Source organism: Suncus etruscus, chromosome 6 (assembly GCF_024139225.1).
Source record: "Suncus etruscus isolate mSunEtr1 chromosome 6, mSunEtr1.pri.cur, whole genome shotgun sequence".
Lineage (NCBI taxonomy): Eukaryota > Metazoa > Chordata > Mammalia > Eulipotyphla > Soricidae > Suncus > Suncus etruscus.
In genome coordinates, this window is record NC_064853.1 from 35,589,173 (window position 1) to 35,611,383 (window position 22,211).

Genomic DNA, 22,211 nt, shown 5'->3' on the forward strand with positions numbered 1-22,211 from the left:
CAATGAAGTGCCATCTCTATGTCCTCTGCCTCCATCCCTATGTCATCTCCAGTACAACCAATTCCTCCAATATTGGTTGATTGACAGTTAACAGGTTTGATGCCTACTGTTACCTCCCTTAGCATCTTCTATGTGCTCTAGAACTTCCACGGAATGTTCTCCTTCTCCTGTTAGTTATAGTTGTCCTGTCATTCTCCTTACCCTTTTCCCCCAGATCTGGCACTGTCCAGTATCCAAGATTTTTGTTGTTGTTGTTGTTGTTGTTGTTTGTATTGTTTTTTGGGCCATTCCTGGTGGCACTCGGGTTACTCCTTTCTCTGTGCTCCAAAATAGTTTCTGGAAGGCTCTGGGACCATATGGGATGCTGGAAATCAAATCCAGGTCTGTCCTGGGTTGGCTGCATGCAAGGCAAATGCCCTACTCGGCTCTGGCCCCAGGATAGACATTTTGGCATTGATAATTCTTGCAGTTCATAAACATGGAAAATTTTAAATTCTGGTGTCCTCTTCTATTTCTTTTATAAGTGGCTTACAGTTTTCATGCTATAGTTCTCTAACCTCTTTTATTAAGTTGATTTCAAGGTTTTTGATATTTCGTGCATTATTTTAAGTAGATCTCTATCTTTTCTAGTTCATTATTTGTATATAGAAATACAACAGATTCTTGTGTGTTGATTTTGTAGCCTACTGCTTTGCTGTATTGCTTCTGTCCTTAAGCTTAAGGTTTGGTTTACACCTTTAAGTTTGAGATATGGACACCTAGACTTCTCCAGAGGACTTTGGCAAAGACTATTCAGGGTAGTATGGAACACAAAACTCTTCTACTTCTAAGGAAGTGTAGGAAAACCTTTCTAGGATATAGGCAGAGAACTACTACTAATGGAGTAAGGGTAGAAATAAAACTATTTTATCTCTGAGAAACTCTGGAAATAACCGTGACTCAAGATCACATGGCATGGTTTGTCTTTTAAAGAATACATCTATCTAGAATCTATCTTAGATTTCATTAACTGTTTGTGATGTGAAGGCTTTTTTTTTGGGGGGGGGGGATTTGTTTTTGCTTTGCTTTGTTTTGTTCTTGGAACTTACTTGCTGTGTGCTCAGGATTTATTTCTGGTTCTATGCTCAGGGATCATTCCTTACAAGGCTTGGGGACCCACCCTAGGTCAGTCATGTGCAAAGAAAGAACCCTACCTGCTGTACTATTTCTCTGACCGCTGTATTACTTTATTGATTTTTTTTTTGGGGGGGGGCGTCACACCTGGCAGCGCTCAGGGGTTACTCCTGGCTCTATGCTCAGAAATCGCTCCTGGCAGGCTCGGGGGACTATATGGGATGCCGGGATTCGAATCAATGGCCTTTTGCATGAAAGGCAAACACCTTACCTCCAGGCTATCTCTCTGGCCCCTGATTTTTCTATCATTAATTTCTGCTCTAATTTTTATAGTTTCCTTTCTTCTACCGACTGTAGAATTTAATTGTTTTTAAAGTTTCTTCTCCAGTTGTGTGATTAGGTCATTGATTGGACTTTTTCTTCTTTCTTGATCTAGGCTGATACTGTTATGAATCCCCCCCCCCAGCACTACTTTCATTGTATCTCATAAGTTCTGATCATTTGTGCCTTTATTCTTATTTGTTTTGAGAAGCTATTTCTTCTTTGATTTCCATATGAATCAATAGTTACTTGCAGTTGTGTTGTTTTCAAGTGTTTGAATTTTTACTCACTTTTTATTTCTGCCTTCATGGCATTGTGGTTTGAGAAGTTAATCAATATGATTTCTGTTTTGACACTTTATGGCTACTTGGATTGTGCCCCAGCATTTTCTACGTCTAAAATGTGCACTAGAGAAGAATATGTGTTCCGCATTTTGAGGATAGGAGGTCTTAAATCTCAGTTCCTCCCGTTTTTTCATTGAAGGCTTAGTTCCTTACTACTTCCTGTGTTTTTGATCTGTTTAGTGATGAGTGAGTAAAGTCTCTCATCAGTGGTATATTGACATGACTGTAGCTTTCTCAGACTGTTAGCAGTTGCTTTATACACTTCTCTTTTTTCTAATTTCAGAATTCCATACGACATAATCTGTCACTGAACAAGTGTTTCCTTAAAGTGCCTCGATCCAAGGATGACCCTGGAAAGGTAGGATTAATTTTCTGAAGTTAAAATGATTATATTACTCGTTACATTTATTGCCATTTGAATCAGCCATGATTCATATTTGATTAGCCGTGCTTTTATATCGAGAAAAATAATTAGAATTCTAAAAAACTTGTTGGCTATGAAATAGTTCTCATCATTCTGGCCCCTCTTTTTCTTTTTTCTTTTTCTTTTGATGAGGATGCTTCCGAATGGTATTATGTTCTCTCTCCTGGCAATTCTTGGCCAGCTGGTGGGCTGTTCAGTGCTGGTGCCCTTGTGTAGTAATACTTGACCCTATGCTGGGGACCTTCAAAGTCACTCTGGTAGTATTTGGGACACTGATGGTTCCACACCTGGTGGTGATCTGGGAACCACAGGTTCTGAGGTTCAAATCAGATTAGGCAAGGCTTGTGCCTTACAGCCTATATATTCTCTCTGGCCCTTGTTTGGCTTTTTTCCTTAACTGTTAAACAGTTTGTTTTGAAAATGTTATGGAGAACCAGCTTATTGTTACATATGAAAGACAGATCTATTTGTAACTTTGTTTCATTTGTTGTAGAGAGTTAAGGGAGCAAGATTGACAGTGCTTGGGGCTACTCCAAACTCTGTTCAATTGGCTGCCCTCCATGATACTTAAGGGACAAACCTTAGGCATCCTGCGATCAAAGTATGTGATTAGCTACTTCTCTGACCCCAATCTGTTTTTTTGTTTGTTTGTTTGTTTTTGTTTTTGGGCCACACCCGGAGGCACTTGGGGTTACTCCTGGCTCTGCTCTCAGAAATCGCTCTTGGCGGGCTCGGGGGACCATATGGGATGTCAGGAATTGAACCCCAGGCTGTCCTGGGTTGGCCACGTGCAAGGTAAATGCCCTACTGCTGTGTTATCTCTTCGTCCCCCAATCTGTTTGTAATCGAAAAATGGAAGTAATTTTTTTTTTTTGTTTTCTTAACTGCTATTCTTTTCTCTTTATCTTCTGTTAATCGTTACATTTTTAATATGTTGCCTATAGAGATTTCCCTTATTTCATTATCCATGTTGATGGCAATGTGGCTTGGACTTGGTACTAGTTTCTTGTTTCCTAAAACTCAAGAGTACTTAGCTGCGCCATATTTGATTGTCATAAAAATTATATGTTGTGAAGGAGGGATGCCTAGATCACCCTTTATTCCAGAGCTTTGGGAGGAGAAGGTAAGAAAGATCATGGTGGCAAGGAAGATGGTGAGAAAAGAAGTAAAGGGGGTCAGGACTTTTTTAGTGGTGATGTGAGTATATTCAAAACACAGAATCAGCAGCACTGAAAATGTGTGAGATAAGCTGCAACCACCAAATTTTGTAATGTGTAAAGGTGGCAGGCAAAGGGGGTTACGTGGGGAGGTGTGGATGGGGGATGGAACCCTGTCAATGGAGTTGACTGGTGGTAGGATTTATGTTGAAATATTATAGGCTGAATGCTCAATTATCGATAACATTGTAAAATGAATTTTTAAATAAAAAAGATTATTACATTAGGAACTTTTTTTTGGGGGGGGGGTTTTTGAGCCACACCCAGTGATGCTTGGGTTACTACTGGCTATGTGCTCAGAAATCACTCCTGGCTTGGGGGACCATGAGACGACAGGGGATTGAACTGTGGGTCTGTCCTAGGTTAGCGTGGCAGGGCAAACACCCTACTGCTTGTGCCACTGCTCCAGCCCCCTACATTAGGAATTTTGAGGCAGTGTAGTGGCAAGCACACATTTTTATATTTGGGTGCTTAAACTTTTTGTCATCTGATCTTAGGCCGACTGCCCTGGAAGAGCCTAAAATATAAGTCAAACCATATTAAGCACCCTTCTTAAAAGTTTCCTAAAATGTTTCTTTGTCATAAAATATCTTTTCCTTAACTGCTTATCTTGTTATGATTTTCCACAGTCAAGACCCACTGTGAGAACTATAGTTTCTCAGCATGTCTTTTCTCAGATATATAGGTATAAATGCCTTTATTTGTCTGGTCTGCTTCATGTTTATGTAGGGAGCAGCTGGTGTTTAGACCACACCTGGCTGTGTTTCAGGGGTTACTCCTGGGCCTGTATTCAGGAATTCCTGTTGGGAGTGTTCAGGAGTTTATTATGGGGTGCTGAGGATCAAGCTCAGGTCAGCCTCATGCAAGGCAAATGCTCTGGTCCCTACTTCAGATTTTTTAAGATTGAGCTGCATTTTACATCTGAAGCATTTTTGTGTTCACATACCTTTGTTTGAGTTGTTTTTTTCCCCCCATTTTAGTTGCAGTTACCATTTTATAATGGTAGTAGTTCTTGTTGGTCTGTTTTGGATTTTCTATGTCAAATTTATGATAACTTTTCTAGAAAGGAAAAAAGTTAACTTAATCTCTTTTTGCACTCATCTGATTATGCGCTGTTCATAAGTTAAAATCTATCAGGAGGGAAGGGATCATTTATATTTTGTTTACATTTTAGTTTGAGTGTTTTAGTTTGAGTAACTTGTATAGTGACAGATACCATTTAGGAGATAATGTTGTTGAATATATTGTTATTTGCTAGTTAGTTACATTGAGGTTACTATTTTAAAGCAAGCATTTATACATAATTCTTATCTTACTGTCTTTTCTCATCTCATCAAGTTCTTATTAAGATTGAATAATATTAATAGTCATCATGACTTTTTTTGGTAACATGGTTATGTTGATGGCAACGTTTATGTGCTTTTGTTTGTTTTGAGTGCTCAGGATTAAGTGCAGTGCCAGGATTGAACCAGGATTAGCATAAAGGCAAGCGCCTTACCTCCTGTACTCTGGCCCCAGTATTTATAGTTTCGCTTTCTTTTCCTTAACTGCCTATCTTGTTATGATTCCCAATTGCCAAGACCTACTGTGAGGTACTGTGAGGACTATACTTTCCCAGCGAGTCTTTTCTGTGGTTTATAGGTACAAACTCATTCTCATCACCACTGAAGTACCTAAACACTTCCCACCATTGTCTTTAAGTTTCTTAGAGTTTTTTTCTTTTTTCCCACATTTCTCTTCACTGCTTGGTAACCTCAGTTACCAAAGTACTACAAAATAGATAAAGTCTGTTCCCATTTATTTTGTTTATTCTTAATGTGTATCCCAGATGAGTAAGGTCATTTGGTCTTTATCCCTCTCACTTATTCTTCTCACTTGTTCTTAACATGATGCTCTGCGGTTCTATCCAAGTTTCAGTAAGCTGCAAGTTTTCTTTCTTTTGTAGCTGAGTAGTATATGCACTATAGTGTTCTTCGATCCAGTTTATCATTAACCTATATTCGTACTCTCCAAGGTTGTGAATAGGGATTGAAATCTTAAGGAATTGTGCCTCCTAATATTTGATCTTTGCAGTTTACTGTGTGCAGTGAGTAAATGTATGAGGTAAAGTGTTCTAATTAATCTATTAGAATTAATTGGACTCATACATTTGGATTACATTTAAGACTATTTTTAAGAGGTTTTTTTTTTTTTTTTTTTTTTGCCTTTTTTGGGGGGAGTGGTCACACTCAAATGGCACTCAGGGGCTACTCTTGGCTCTATGCTCAGAAGTTGCTCCTGGCAGGCACAGGGGACCATATGGGACGCTGGGATTCAAACCACCATCTGTTCGAATCAGCTGCACTATCTCTCCAGCCCTTTTAAGAGGGTTTTATTTGTTTGTTTCTGGACCACACCCAGAAGTATGGGATCACTTTGAGTGGGCCTCAGAATTAAATGTGATGCTGGGAATTGAATTACCTGCATGCAAGGTAAGTAGAGGTCTCTTTGACCACTAGATTTAATTTATCAGTTAATTAAATTGTTTGTTTGTTTGTTTTTTGGACCACACCTGGCGGTACTTGGTTTAGCTCTGCACTCAGAAATTACTCCTGGCAGGCTCAGGGGACCATGCTGGATGCTGGGGATCGAACCCAGGTCCATCCTGGGTCGGCCACATGCAAGGCAAACACCCTATTGCTGTGCTATCACTCTAGTTCCAGGATTTAACTTTTTTTTTTTTTTTTACTTAAAAATCTATTGTTTGTTTTTTGGGTTATACCTATTATGCTCAGGAGCTACTCCTTTCTCAGTGCTCTGGGGTGACTCCTAGCAGTACTTAAGGGGCCATGTGGTGGCAGAAACCTGGGTCTCCTTCATACAAAACATGCACTTCAACCTTTTGAGCTATCTTTTTATTTTTGTTTTTGTTTTTGGGCCACACCCAGTGATGCTCAGGCATTACACCTGGTTATGTGCTCAGAATTTGTCCTGGCTTGGGGGAGCATTATGGGGTGCTGGGAGATAAAAATGCGGTCTGTCCTAGGCTAGTGCATGCAAGGCAGATGACATGATACTTTACATTTGTAACTTTGCTGTTTTTTTGGGGACAGATTTCCGTTTTCTTCCTCTTGATTATAGTTGTGCTTCTTTTTTAAAAAATTATTTCAAGGTACTTTATTTTTAAACCAGTCACAACACAGCTTTAGGTCACCACCACCATCAACCCCCAACCTGCCAATTCCCAAGCTACAGATGCTTGTGCTTCAGCAGCTGAGGGGGCATACTCCTTAATAGCATGTTTGAGAAGTGAATTAAAAAGACATATATAGAAAAGTATTCAAATATTTTCCATAGGAAAACAGATGTGTGACCCATCTCCTATTCTTCCATATTGTTGCATCTGTACCAACCCTCCCTACTTACAAAGACATTCCCATTCTAGCAGTGATTGTTAAATGGTTCCCCATATCACATCATTCAAGCTAGCCTTACAATGAAGAGCTATAAGAGTCATATCTACACATAAATACTGTGGAAACACAGGCTGTGGGGGAACTGGGTGGAGATGGGGGTTCATGCTGCTCCATGCCGTTCTCCTGTGCACAGGACACAAAGCACTGACATCCTGCTCTCCTGCTTCAGAAGGCAAGTCCCAGTTCTGGATCTACTGCATGAGTTGCCATTTTGGGTCTGATATCACTGATATAGTAGATATAGCCTGATACAGTATATAGCAGGCCTCTTGAATCTATTGAAAGTTGAAGCAGCAGTAATAATGTAAGCACCCATGTTTTCAGAGAGCATTTAATCACCCACTTGCATCTTGGGCAGATAACAGCATTCAACTATAGAATCCAGGCCATCATATATTGACCCCCAAATGCTGGAATAATAATACTTCTCATCTGGCTTGGGTCTCTTGCAGATGAGGCTTCATGTCTGCCTGATCATAAAGGATGCAATTAAATTCCCTTATACTTCATTCACATCATACATAAAGGTCTGCTCATTTGACTACTCTTCATCATAAGAACCTGTCCCTTTATGACCAATTTCTTAGCAGTGATATTAACTGCAAGTGTGAAAGCTGAGGCATCATAATATCTTCCTGGCTAGGCTTTGATTCTTCAGAGTCAGAGGAAAAATACTTGTCAAGGGCTGGGTTGATTACATTGGTGATCTCTTCAAATTTAAAGTTTACATGCTCAGATCTAGGAAATCTACCACCAATATCAAGCAGATGCATGTTGAAGCCAATCTCAGCCCCCATGTCAAAGGCACAGTGTGAATCAGAAATGGCTTGCACAAAGGTCTAGCATTAGTACACATACTTCCCACGTGGAAGCTGAGACTAATGACATCAATATTCAGTTCTTTTGCCTTTTTCAAAAACAGTCTGTTGATTTTAGTGTGGCACCAAATTTAACACTTAGGTGACAGATTGCTTTGGAATCATCAATGGTGATCTGCAAAACCAATTTTCTTTGGTTGTGCCCTGACAACTTTCATCAACTCAACTTCACTGTCAAAGGTCATCATCTGGACTCCATTACAGGCAGCATACTTAATCTGAGACACTTGCTTAGAAGGATTTGCAGAGATAATCCTCTTGGGGGGCACCCTGAGACTCTGCACTAACTGTATTTATTCTTACTGGCATAATAAAACCAGGCCCTGACAGCAGCAAGGGTCTTCAGTGTGGTTCTGCTATTATTGCACTTGACAACATAAAATTATTTTTATAATAATTTTTTATTTACTTAAGCACCTTGATTACAGACATGATTGTAGTTGGGTTTCAGTCATATAAAGAACACCCCTCTTCACCCGTGCAATATTCTCATCACCAATGTCCCCCGTTTCCCTCCTTGAAGAAGAGTTTTTAACCACCTTAGATGAAAGATCTTTAGAATATCTCCCAGGCTGATGACATAGGTGTCCTTGTCATCAGAAGGCAACACTAAATTAATTTTTGGGTGCAGGATGTCCTTGGCAGTGAAGTCTTCATCAAGGAAATGGCAGTTATACTCTTCATTACTAAAAAATGTTCATGGTTTCTCCCTGGTCCTCTGAAATGCAGCAGTGAAAACAAGATTTAATTTTAAAGAAATGACAGATTTTTTACAAAAGCAAGCTTTTCTGGAAATCCCAGTTCTGTGAAGATGTGTGCATCCGTGGAAATGTTCATTTATGTGTTGAATGTTCAGCCATAGTGCAGCATGAAAATTTTTTCTTAGCATGCAGAGCCGTTACAGGCCACGCTTATAAAGATGCCACCACTGCCACTGTGCTCAAAAGCCTGCTACCTTCCTGACGTAAAGGACCGATGGCCTGGTTCGAGGTGACTCCCGAGCTGAGGCCGAAGGTGACTGAGGACACTGACCTATTTTGTTTCTTAGGCTACAGTCTTGCTGTTTTGAACTCCTGGATTTTTTTTTTTTTTAATAGAAAAGCTCTTTATTTTCAGGCCCTGGCTTAGAGCTTCTAAAACTGCTTCTTGGTGCTGGCAGTCTTGGTGATTTTGAGCGGATGGTCTTGCTGAGAGGCCGGCACTCACCCATGGTGACAATGTCGCCTATCTGCACATCCCTGAAGCAGGGTGACAGGTGCAGGGACATGTACTTGTGGCACTTCTTAAAGCGGTTGTACTTGTGGATGTAGTACAGGTAGTCACAGTGGATGACGATGGTCCTCTGCATCTTCATCTGAGCCTTCCAGGAGTAACCTGCCTGAGTAATGCTGGGTGTGGCCCCAAAATGAAACGAAACAAAAACTTGGCTTAAGGTGGATATATGCTTTTATAAGCAAGAAGCTGGCACAGATTTCTTTTAACAGGGGGCCACCTGCAGTGGTGGTTGCAGGTAGGGTTCCCACTGAGAAGGCCAAAAACAAGATGATCTCACTTTTAAGTGGTATGCAGTATAATCGGACAAGGGAATGCAGGCAGTATTTGAAAGTGAGGGATTACTAGAACACCCTTGGTTCAACAGTATAAAGAGAAGGGCAGAGAAGGAAAGAAAGTGATGGTGGGAAAGAGGGTGAAGAGAAAAATTGGAAGTAATGGGGATCATGGATCAAGGGGATCCTGTAGTGGAAGCCTCATACCCCAATCCCCAGGATTGCAGAACAATGATCTGGAAACAATGTTGATATAGGAAACAATGCACACAGGTTAGGAAGATAAAACAGGTTCAGGAACTACCACCACAGCTATCTGTAAGCAGGGAAAGGATACTGGCAAGCAGACAGCCTATCTGTGGGACGGAAACCAGAAGTCTCTCTGACCCAAAGTCTTTATTAATAGGAAGAGTAGGACCACCCCACAGGTGGAGAATAGATAGTGGGGAGGCCAATCCAGAGGTACTTCCTCTCCAGGAGAGACAAGCACATGCAAAAAAAAAAAAAAAAAAATTGAATAAAGAACTGGTTACTCCAACAGGATCCAAATATACTGGTGGTATAAAGGTCCGGCATAACTAAATATCCCATTTGTAGCATTAACAACAGTGAAAATGAGTGTCAAAATGTCAACTACCAAACTTAAAAATGTGCCTGTTAAGGAAGCAGTGTGTGTGCATTTGCATGCTATTTGAGTCTGGTGGTCTGATATTCAGTGGCCACCTGGTCCATCCCCAGCAGAGCTCTGAGGGCTGTGTAGAGTTAAGGATTAGAAGCAGAACCTTGCAAATGCTAAACATTTGCCCTCACATTAACTAGCTTCCCAGCCCTACAGAAGTCTAAAAGCAAAAATATATATATATTTTTTTTAAATTTCAATTTTTATCTTCTTACCCTGTAAATATTGCCTAGTTTTTTTGTTTGGTTTTATTGGGGGGGGGGGGAACACCTGGTAAAGCTCAGGGGTTATTCCTGGCTATGTGCTCAGAAATAGCTCCTGGCTTGGGGGACCATATGGGATGCCAAGGGATTGAACCGTGGTCCGTCCTTGGCTAGCACGGGCAAGGCTGACACCTTACCACTTGCGCCACCGCTCTGGTCCCAGTTGCCTAGTTTTTAATATTTTTGAGAGCTTCACACTAGCATCAACTATATTTAATTATACTTGGTTATGCTTTGACTTTAACAATAGTGTTTGGGGGCTGGAGGGATAGCACAACGGTAAGGCTTCTTTTAGAATTTATTTATACTTTTGTTTTTGGGGGGGGGGTATTCGGCAGTGCTCAGGGGTATTCCTGGCTCTGCGTTCAAAAATCTTTCTTTGGCAAGCTCGGGGACCATATAGGATGCCGGAGATCGAACCCAGGTCTGTCCCAGGTTGGCTGCATGCAAGGCAAACATCCTACCACAGTTCTATCACTCCAGCCCCAATAGCTTAATATTTCAACATTTCTTGAGAGTCAAAAAATTTCAGGCTAACTTTGGATCAAACACAATTAACTCTTCTTAATTGTCCATGGTGCAATAGATCTAGAGCTTCTACCAAATAAATGAATGCTGGCTTTGCAGTTTTCCTTGCCCATTTGTTTATTTACTCTGGCACTATTAGAAAAACATAAAGTTCTCACAATAAGAATCTCACCTCAAGGAGGGGTGAGTGTAGTTAGAGCACTAACAACTACCATGACAATGTTAATGAGTGAGAGAAGTAGAATGCCTGTCTCGAATACAGGCAGAGGGTGTGGGTGGAGGGTTATGGGGTGCATTGGTGGTGGAAATGTTGCACTGGTGAAGGGGGGTGTTCTTTTTGTGACTAAAACCCAACTACAGTCATGTTGTAATCACGGTGTTTAAATGAAGGTTAAAAAAAAAAGACTTAAAATATATTGTTTATTTGCAGGACCACTTGAGGAGTGTAAGAGTTAGACTAGTTAAAAATAAAATCTTCTGACTGAAAATCCCGGTAATTAATCAGAGTAAAATGCCATACAGTGCTGAAAACTTAAAAAATCAGAAGGATGGGGCCGGCGAGGTGGCGATAGAGGTAAGGTGTTTGCCTTGCAAGCGCTAGCCAAGGAAGGACCGTGGTTCGATCCCCCTGCATCCCATATGGTCCCCCCAAGCCAGGGGCAATTTCTGAGTGCTTAGCCAGGAGTAACCCCTGAGCATCAAATGGGTGTGACCCGAAAAACAAAAAACAAACAAACAAAAAAAAGAAATCAAAAGGATACCTATGCACACTTTTCATTCCAGGTTTTAAGTTCATTCCCCTTTGCTTGTTATCTGAAGGAGACTTGAAAAGGAAAAAGGACTGAAATCAATTATAAATATTTTTCTGACCACGGTGCTTAAATAAAGAAATTATTTAAAAAGAAAAACGTTGAAAGAAAAGCAATAGTTGGGCCAGAGCAATGGAACAGTGGTAGGGAGTTTGCCTTGCATGCCCTGGCTGACCCAGGATGGAGCACAGTTCAATCTCCTCACATCCCATATGGGCCCCCAAGCCTGCCAGGGACGATTTCTGAGCACATAGCCAGGAGTAATCCCTGAGCATCACTGGGTATGGCCCAAAAACCAAAAAAAGAAAAGTTTAGTTGGGCAAAAGTAAAGAAATAATAATTACTTGGAATGAGAAAAATTCTGAGTTTACAAAGGATACGTTAATTTGCCCTGTTTAAAGCACTTCAGGGATAGATAATGTCACTTATTTTCATGATTTTAATCCAGAGTAAGAACCCCAAATTTAGTTTAGAACAAAATTCATTAGAATAAAATTAAGATAAAGTGAGGAATTAAAGGAATAATTGTAAATTGTCAATATGGGGTATAAATACAAGTGAAGAAATAGGTATAGGTATCAGTGGTGGTTGCATGTTAATGCAGGGGTGGTTTATTTATTTATTTTTGTTTTTGTTCATTTTTTGGTCACACCAGCAGTGCTCAGCAGTTACTCCTGGCTCTACACTCAGAAATCGCTCCTGGCAGGCTCAGGGGACCATATGGAATACCAGGATTCGAACCACTGTCCTTCTGCATGCAAGGCAAAAGCCCTACCTACATGCTATCTCTCCGGCCCCAGGGGTGGTTTATTAATGTGGAACAGTTCAATGAACAAACCAGCTGCTTAGGAAGCTCAGGAAGCAGGCTTTCAGAGAAAATTTGAAAAATTAAATTAAAAACCAAACTTATGATTCACTGAGAAGTAGAAGTGCATTTCAGCCTAGAAATTTTGATAGTGAATGTGATTTAGTTGTAGCTACCTTTATGTGAAAATGTAATATTCTCTATACTACCATTTTTTTTGGGGGGGGGGGGGGCTACACCCAGTGACACTCAGGGATTTACTCCTGGCTATGTGTTCAGAATTTACCCCTGCCTTGGGGGACCATATGAGGGATCGAACCGCAGTCTGTCCTAGGTTAGCATGTGCAAGGCAAACACCCTACTGCTTGCACCACTGCTCCGGCCCTGCTCTATACTACTCTTAAGCATTGGTGGGGGCTGGAAAGGCAGTACAGTGGGCAGGTATTTGCTGACCCGAATTTGATCCCCAGCACCGAACATAGTCAGCCTTATTAGGAGTGATCCCTGAGCACCTCTGGGTTTGCCACAAAATGTACTCACAACACTATCCCAAAACCAAGGATTGAGAATAACATCTTGTTGACTTCTTTTCTAGATATAAAGGCTTTAAAATTAATATTTTGTTCATTAATTAAATTGTGTTATTAATATAAGTAATTAATTGAAATTATATGCATTTAGTATAAATTCTATATTTGATCTCTTATTAGAACTCAGAATGCACACATATATAAAAATTCTGTTTGGCTTGTAATGTTGTCTTGACAGTAAATATAATGTAACCATTGCTATGATCTAGATATAAAAAATGCTCTCTTTGTCAGCCTTTATCCTAGATGTTGTCAACTAGTGACCTATTTCTGTTCTTAATATTTTCCAGAAATTCTTATAAACAGGACTTATAAAATAGGTGGCCTTTTGAGCCTAGCTTGTTTTTGATTAGTATAGTACATTTGTGATCCAGCATGTTCTTCTGAAATACCAGCAGTTCTATTAACTTTCACATATTCCAAGATATAAATCTGTCAGTATAATTACTATTTGTTGAGTATAAGGGTTATTGCCTTTGTAACTCATTTGATGATGATTCTTTTGTGTTTACTCAAAAATTAGACTTGTGCCAGGATTCTCTGGAAACACCCAAGATGCCCTTCAACAGATGAATGGCTAAAAGAAAATGTGTTACATATAAACAATGGAATATTATGCAGCCATCAGGAAAGATGAAGTCATGAAAATTTTCTATACATGGATGTATGTGGAATCTGTTATGCTGAGTGAAATAGGTCAGAGGGAGAGAGATAGACACAGAATAGTTTCACTCATCTATGGATTTTAAGAAAAATGAAAGACTACCGTAATATGGCCCAGAGACAATAGAGTTAAGGGCTGGAAGGGACGATTTGATCACAATTTGAAGCTCACCACAAAGAATGGTGAACACTGTTAGGGAAATAACTACAGTAACAGTGCTAAAGAATGAGAGAAGTAGAATGCCTGTCTCGAATACAGGCAGGGGTGGGGAGGAGGGTCATTGTTGGTACGAATGTTGTACTGGTGAAGGGGGTATTCTGTTTATGACTGAAACCCAACTACGAACATGCTTGTAATCATGGTGCTTAAATAAAGATTTATATATTTAAAAAAAATACTGAGTTTACCTAATTATAAAATAGCCTATGAAGTAGCTTTTTGATATCTGTTTTAAATATAGTTGAACTATTTTATGGGAATTCATCATTACAATAAAACTATTTCTAGCTTAAGAAGAGTAATTTCTAGGGGATGGAGAGATAGCATGGAGGTAAGGCAATTGCCTTGCATGCAGAAGGACGGTGGTTCGAATCCCAGCATCCCAAATAGTCCCCCGAGCCTGCCAGGAGCGATTTCTGAGGGTGGGAGCCAGGAGTAACCCCTGAGTGCTGCTGGGTGTGACCCCCCCCCCAAAAAAAATAACAAAATAAAACAAAAAGTAATTTCTAAAAGGTATTCTAAAATAATTTCTAAGATACTGGTGATTAAAAAGATACTGACCAATTATATTGATCACTGAACAGAGCACATGTTAATGTTAATTTTTTAGAGGAACCTTAAACTAAATATGATTTATGATTAACCCAATTATTAAACTTTTTTTTTTTTGAGGGGTCACACCCAGCACCACTCAGGGGTTACTCCTGGCTCTACGCTCAGAAATTGCTCCTGACAGGCTCAGGGGACCATATGGGATGCCGGGATCGAACCACCGTCCTTCTGCATGCAAAGCAAACACCTCATCTGTATGCTATCACTCTGGCCCCAATTATTAAACTTTTAATGATCTTTCAAGTATAACATTTAGCTTCATATGGAACCAATATATTTAAAAGTAATAGAAGTCTGAATTGTTTGACAAAGATGCTCCTGGACCTGAGCTGGAATTTATAATAGTTTTTGCTCATATATTCATTCCACCAGCTAATATGCCTTCCAGTGCTTCCTGCATTTTTGATCCTTTATAGCCTATGTTCGTGGTCTGAGTACAGTGGCTCTTTAACCTGCTGTCCAAATTAGTAGCTTCTTCGGAATGAAGGGAACATTACTCTTCATTATGTTAGAGAACATATGTTAGTTTCTCAGACAGAAACTCAGTAGTAATAAAGTCATTCAGTCTAACTATGGTTTGTGCAAATGCTATTTCTTGGAACAGTATCTTAGATGTTAGGAAAAACAAAACCCTTTCTGACTGGATTGCCAATCTAAACTGAGAGGAAGAAAAACAACCGATTGAAACATGACTTGAAGCCAGGAAAATCCAGGGACTTTTAGGATAACAGTATTAAGTCTGGGATTACTGACATGGTATATGTATTGGGAAGAGCAAAGAATATTGGAAGGTAATGAACTTTACCAGTGAACACTTATTCCTGAGCAGGATTAAGGATATAAAAACCATGGATTTGACAGTTTGAAATGGTTGTAAGAAAGGCTGTTTTAACATCATGGTTTTATTTGTATTTAATGAGATCATGGCATTTTTATTAGGCTATTTTAGTTCTATAGACTGTTAAATATCACCTTGGTATTTGCTAGAGCAGGGTGCTTTTGTTTTGACAAAGTTTTACTTAAATGTAAATTATTGAATAATTATAATGACCTTTACTTAAGTGATAAATACTAATGATGAGAAAGACATTTTAGGTTTTTTTGTTGAGAGATGGGGAACACACGTGGCTGTGTTCAGAGCTTACTACTGGCTCTGTTTTCAGAGATCACTTCAGGCAGAGACCATATGTAGTGCTAGGAATTGAATCCAGGTTGGCAGCATGTAAGGCAAACATTCCAGAACCTTTGGGTGTGGTGTTTTTTAAAAGAAAACAACAAAAACAAAAATGTATTGAAACCTACTTTGTCTGATATTATTATTTGGGGGGGGGTCACACCCAGCAGCACTCAGGGGTTACTCCTGGCTCTACACTCAGAAATCGCTCCTGGGATGCTGGGATTCGAACCACCGTCCTTTTGCATGCAAGGCAAATGCCTTACCTCCATGCTATCTCTCCGGTCCTACTTTGTCTGATATTAACATAGGCCCTATGGTCTCTCTTCTTCGTCCACATTCCAACCTAGATCAATACATGCAAGTCTTAATTTCCTTTCTAACTACAAGAAACTCCCCACAAGCATCTTATTCAGTTTCATAGTATTCTTTTTCTTTTTTTTTTTTTTTTTTTTTTTTTTTTTGGTTTTTGGGCCACACCCGATAATGCTCAGGGGTTACTCCTGGCTATGTGCTCAGAAGTTGCTCCTGGCTTGGGGGACCATATGGGACACCGGGGGATCGAACCGCGGTCCGTCCAAGGTTAGCGCAGGCAAGGCAGGCACCTTACCTTTAGCGCCACCGCCCGGCCCAGTATTCTTTTTCTTACTATTTTCTTTTCATCCTATTCATTCATATAAATATTTGTCTTTTGATGAGTATATTGTTTTTATAGTTACTATACTAGGGGCTGGAAATGATAGTACAGGGGTTAGGCACTTGAGTTGAGTCCATTTAACCCTAGTTTGATCCCTAGCTTTATCCCAGCATCTCATTTGGGCTTCCAAATTCTTGTGAGACATGATCCCCAGATGAAGAACCAGGAGTAAGAAATGCTCTTTAAAAAGAAAGAACAAATATAACTTATTATTTTTACCTTTTATGGGGTGGTGGTGGCTGCACCTGAATGTGCAGGTGGGTCACTCACCTTGGTGCTTAGGGACATGCAAGGCAAGTACTCTACCACAGAACCACATCTAGGTCCTGTAACTGCTTTTTAAATGTAACTAAGTGGGACTTTGGGGAATAAATATTCATTAAAATTTTGCTATTTTTGTATAGTGCTACTGTAAGCTACTTCAATTAAAAAAATTTAGTTAAAAAATATAAAAACACCTGATTGGTTTTTTTCCCTTCCCAGCTCCTAGCAGCCAACACTCTACTTTTTGTCTTTTTTATTTTGACTAGGACCTCAAGTAAGTGGAGCCACACAGTGCATATCCTTTTTAGACTGATTCATTTCACTTAACTTGTCAAGATTGGTTAATATTTTGAATCATATGTCAGATTTTCCCTTTCTTTTTAAGACTGAATAGCATTCCAATGTTAATATATATATATATATATATATATATATTAGTAACATATACAATGTTACCTATTCTTTTATTGGTAGATATGTTGGTAGTTTTTACATCTTACCTGTGATGAATAATGTTGTTATGAAATGAATGTATAAATATCTGATCTAGCTCCTGCTTGGACTTCTTTTGGCTACTCAGAAGTGAATTTGTTGCCTCATATGGAAATCTACAGTGTGCTGAGCACATGCTTTGTATGTAGGAGGCCTGGTTTGATAGTCATCACAGCCTACATGACCTGCAAGCATATAGTCCCTGAATACCTTTGTGTGGGTTTAAGATTTTTATTTTCTACTTTATTATTAAGTCATAAATGAACTTTTGTTTAGACTTCACTTTTATCCTAAAGTTTCTTCTCATACTACTTGTTCAGTGGTATCTGAAAATGCATTTTAAAGTAGAGGTTTATAAAAGTCTATTTTTATGTGCTATATTGTTAATTTAATTTCCTTTTTATTTTACCTCCAGGGGTCCTATTGGGCAATAGATACCAATCCTAAAGAAGATGCACTGCCTACTCGGCCAAAGAAGAGAGCACGATCTGTAGAACGGGTAAATGTTCTTTCTCAGAATTTCAGTGTAATGGAGTTATTTTCTTTTAATTTTAGATCTTAAGGTATCATTTCCATTATAAGAAGTATAACTAATGAGATCAATGTTTCATTCATATTGAATTTTCTGTTTTTTTCAGAATACTTTTCAGGTTTTTTCTTTTTTTTTTTTTTTTTTTTTGTCTTTTTGGGCCACACCCAGCGGTGCTCAGGGGTTACGCCTGGCTGTCTGCTCAGAAATAGCTCCTGGCAGGCACGGGGGACCATATGGGACACCGGGATTCGAACCAACCACCTTTGGTCCTGGATCGGCTGCTTGCAAGGCAAACGCCGCTGTGCTATCTCTCCGGGCCCACTTTTCAGGTTTAATATTTTATCTTTTTGTTTTGTTTTGTTTTGTTTTGTTTTTTGGGCCACACCCGGTGATGCTCAGGGGTTACTCCTGGCTATGTGCTCAGAAGTCGCTCCTGGCTTGGGGGACCATATGGGACGCCGGGGGATCGAACCGCGGTCCGTCCAAGGCTAGCACAGGTAAGGCAGGCACCTTACCTCTAGCGCCACCGCCCGGCCCCTAATATTTTATCTTTATGGCGAACAATTTGAGTAAATTAAGTAGAAGTTTGTGTGTGTATATGCATAATTAGGGTTCAACTATTGTCTGGGACATGAATCAAGGTTTCTTAATTTTAACTTGGTATTTTTTTCTCTGCACAAGTACTACTACTTTTATAAAATAAAAACCCTCTTTTAGGTAATATGAATATATTGAATTTTTTTTATTGTCTATATATTTTATTTTTCCAGCCTTGTAACAGTATTTTTTATGTAAACACACATATCTCTTAAGTGTGAGTTTGATTTTAAGATGATTCTTGCTTATAAACTTCAGGTTAAATTTTATTTGCAAGAAAGAAAGCAATCATAGTTAATATCCTAAATTGTTTATTTTAATGCATTTTTAGTCAGCATTCAAAATATGATGGAACATTAACTTTATTCTTCAGTTTTTCCTGTATATTTTCATGTCTCAACAGCATACAACCATATAACCCTGAGACCTATTTAAAATTGTAAGGACGTTTTAAAATATTTTCTTTATGTGCTTTATTTTGGGGGAGGGGGCTTGGGTCATACCTAGCAGGGGCTACTCCTGGTTCTGTGCTGAGGGGTGCTTCTGGCAGTGCTCATTAGCAGTGCCAGGAATCAAAATGGGATCTGCCACATGCAAAACAAGCACCACTCCAGTACTATATCTCCAACTACCTCAGTTGTATTCTTGAGGAATTTATAAAAATTATTTTTATAGTATTTTTTATATTTATAGAGATTGTTTTTGTTTCCTTGATCCCTTTATTAAGGGCAGAGAAGATATCTTTTTGTTTGTTTTTTGTTTGTTTTTGGGCCACACCCGGCGGTGCTCAGGGGTTACTTCTGGCTGTCTGCTCAGAAATAGCTCCTGGCAGGCATGGGTGACCATATGGGACACCGGGATTCAAACCAACCACCTTTGGTCCTGGATCGGCTACTTGCAAGGCAAACGCCACTGTGCTATCTCTCTGGGCCCCAGAGAAGATACCTTAAATTACTTCTTTAGTTACTTTTTTTTCTCATATTTTATAATATATTAGTAAATGTTTGATGAATAAATCTGGACAAAGGGAATGAGATATGATTAAGGAAACGGAATCAACATATATAAATAACTAATCTTTTAACAATAAGTATTAATAATTGTATTGTTTAATATGATATATTAAATATAATTGTTCTCTGATCACTTGGTGGTAGAGAGATATATTTCTCAAACTCAAAGAAAAGAAATAAGTTGGGATTGGGTGAGTGCATAAAGAATAGCAAATTTTAATTTTGGGGTTTTATGTGGGTTTTGGGTTTTGGGTCACACCCAGCGGTACTCAGGGGTTACTCCTGGTTCTGCACTCAGAAATCGCCCCTGTCAGGCATAGGGGACTATATGGGATGCCGGGATTCGAACCACTGTCTGTCCTGGATCAGTTGCATGCAGGGCAAATGCCTTATCTCTGTACTATCTCTCTGGCCTCAAGAATAGCAAATTTTGGAAATGAGCAAAAAGAATTTTTTACTTTATTTGACAAGCTATATAGAATTAAGAATAGATGAATTTTTGGTTTCATACAAACGAAAGCTTAACTTTAAGAAAAAGAAGCATGGAATTTTTTCTTTTTGGTGGTGTACTGTGGGAGTTTGAGCCATACTCTGTAGTGCTTATTGTGTGCTTGGGGTGGTGGTGGGGACCATCTAGTGTTAGGGATCTAATCATGACTTCCATGTGCAACGTATGTGGATCAATTTATGGCCTTATGCAAAATATGCATACAGTGCATTGAACAACTCCTCTATTCCCTGGTATAGAACTGTTTTTTTAGAATAAATAAATATTTTAATAATGATTTTTTTTTTCCTGGTAGATAATTTTAAGACAGATGTTGATGAATTTAAATGTAATGGTTTGAGAAGAAATGACCTTCAGTCTGCTCAACTACTTCTGCTTTTTAAAATAAAATACAGGGGGTTACTGAAACCAAGAGTTGATTCTTGGATCTGAAAGAAATGTAAGAATTCGTAGAAGCATAGTCTCTCCCAAAACTGACCACTAGGAGGTAGAAAATCTGAACAAATCAATTACAGATAATTGAAATAGTAACTAAAACTCTCTTTAAGGTCAAAAGTTTTGATCCTGGCAGGTTCACTGATGAGTTTTATCAAATCTTCAAATACTTGTTACCTATACTTTTAAAGGACTTTCAGACTTTTGGAGAAACAAAAATCTTTCAAATTGCTTCTGTGAATCAGCCAACATAAAACTATTACCTAGAACAGATAAAGCTATTACTAAAAGGGAAATTTTCAGACCAATTACACTGATGAACATTTATGTAAAAATCCTCAACAAAATTTTGTGAAACATCCAATAGCATATCAGAAAATTAATACACCAAGATCATACACCAAGTGGGATTCATACCAGGGATGCAAGGATGGTTCAACATCTGCAAACCATTTAATATGCCATATCAATAAAAGTAAAGATACAGGGGCTAGAGAGGTGGCATTAGAGGTGTCTGCCTTGCAAGCGCTAGCCTAGGACGGACCATGGTTTGATTTCTGCGCGTATAGCCAGGAGTAACCCCTGAGCGTCAAACGGGAGTGGCCTAAAAAAAAAAAAACAAAAAAAGAAAAAGTAAAGATACTATCATTTTATCAGCCAAACAGAGAAAACTTTTGACAAAACCTAGCGTCCATTTATGTTTTAAAAAAAGTCTTCAACAAGATAGGGATAAAAGGGAACTTCAAGTTAGTAATGGTCATGCACAAAAAAAATCCCATAGCTATTATTATACTTAATGGGTAAAAACCAGAAACTTTCCCTTTGAGATCATGAACAAGGCAAGGATGTCCATTTCCCCTACTTTTTCTCAATATAGTACTGGAAGTCCTAGCAGAAGTGATTAGACAAGAAAAAGAAGACAAGTGGATCCTATTGGGAAAAGAAGCCAAAATGTCTGTCTTTGCAAATGACATGATAATATATGTAGAGGACCTTATGGATCCCATTAAACAACTTTAGAAACATCAAGCCAGTACAGTGGAATAGCAGGCTATAGAATCAAGACACAAAAGTCTATTGTATAACATCTATGCAAATAGTGAAGGAGCTCAGAAAGATTACTTCTTAGAGGCCATAGTGATAATACAACAGGCATGGTACTTGCCTTACATGCCACCATCCCAGATTTAATTCCCAGCACCTAATATGGTCCCCTGAACATTACCAGGAATAATACCTGAAGTCAGAATCAGCAGTATAGCTCTGAACACTCCTGGGGTTGCCACAAAACAAAAAATAACAAAAAGACTCTTCCTTTCAAAAATAGCAAGCACTTAGGAGTCAACAAAAGAGATGAGAGACCTGGAGAACTAAGAAATAAGTCCAGAACCAGCCATCTCCTAAACATGACATTGGCAGTTGTCAGAGCAAAGGATTTGCAGCCCATCCCACAGGTCAGAGGCAAAGCTCAGAGGTGTGGATTTCCAAGTGGACAGTGGATTTCCAAGTGGACAGCTGCAAGATATTCTTCCACCCTCATAAAGAGCCCACAGATACCTTCCTGACAGTGGGGAAAGCTCTGATTGCTAAGTAGGAAAGACACACCTACAGACTACAAAAAGGAACATGGTAAAACAGTACTAAAATGGATATTGTGCAAAGATTATAACCCTGAAGATCCAATCACTATAGTAACCCCTGCCTGCATAAGCTATTGAAAAGAACATCTGGGTTCTTAGGATGTTTAATGAACTCAAGCAATGGCATGAACTGTCAATAAACCACAAGAGAACAGAAATGAGAAATATAAATAACAGTAGTGAGAATTAAGAAATTGGGAGATGTTTGTGTAAAAAACAAGAGTTGAAAAGAGGGGCCAGGCGGTGGCGTTAGAGGTAAGGTGCCTGCCTTGCCTGCGCTAGCCTTGGATGGACCACGGTTCGATCCCCCGGTGTCCCAGATGGTCCCCCAAGCCAGGAGCGACTTCTGAGCGCATAGCCAGGAGTAACCCCTGAGCATCACCGGGTGTGG

General features: G+C 39.3%; 1 protein-coding gene and 1 pseudogene across 2 annotated transcripts in view; one reads left to right on the plus strand and one right to left on the minus strand.

Moving 5' to 3' along the window:
* FOXJ3 (forkhead box J3) overlaps positions 1-22,211 on the plus strand; it is a 127,552-nt gene that overhangs the window by 58,970 nt on the left and 46,371 nt on the right. For both annotated transcript variants that reach the window (XM_049774760.1, XM_049774761.1), the window contains 2 exons: positions 2,062-2,136; positions 17,511-17,594. In XM_049774760.1, the coding sequence (XP_049630717.1) occupies positions 2,062-2,136; positions 17,511-17,594 (159 nt within the window). The remainder of the gene's footprint in view (positions 1-2,061; positions 2,137-17,510; positions 17,595-22,211) is intronic.
* LOC126010883 (ornithine decarboxylase-like) lies at positions 3,913-9,100 on the minus strand (annotated as a pseudogene).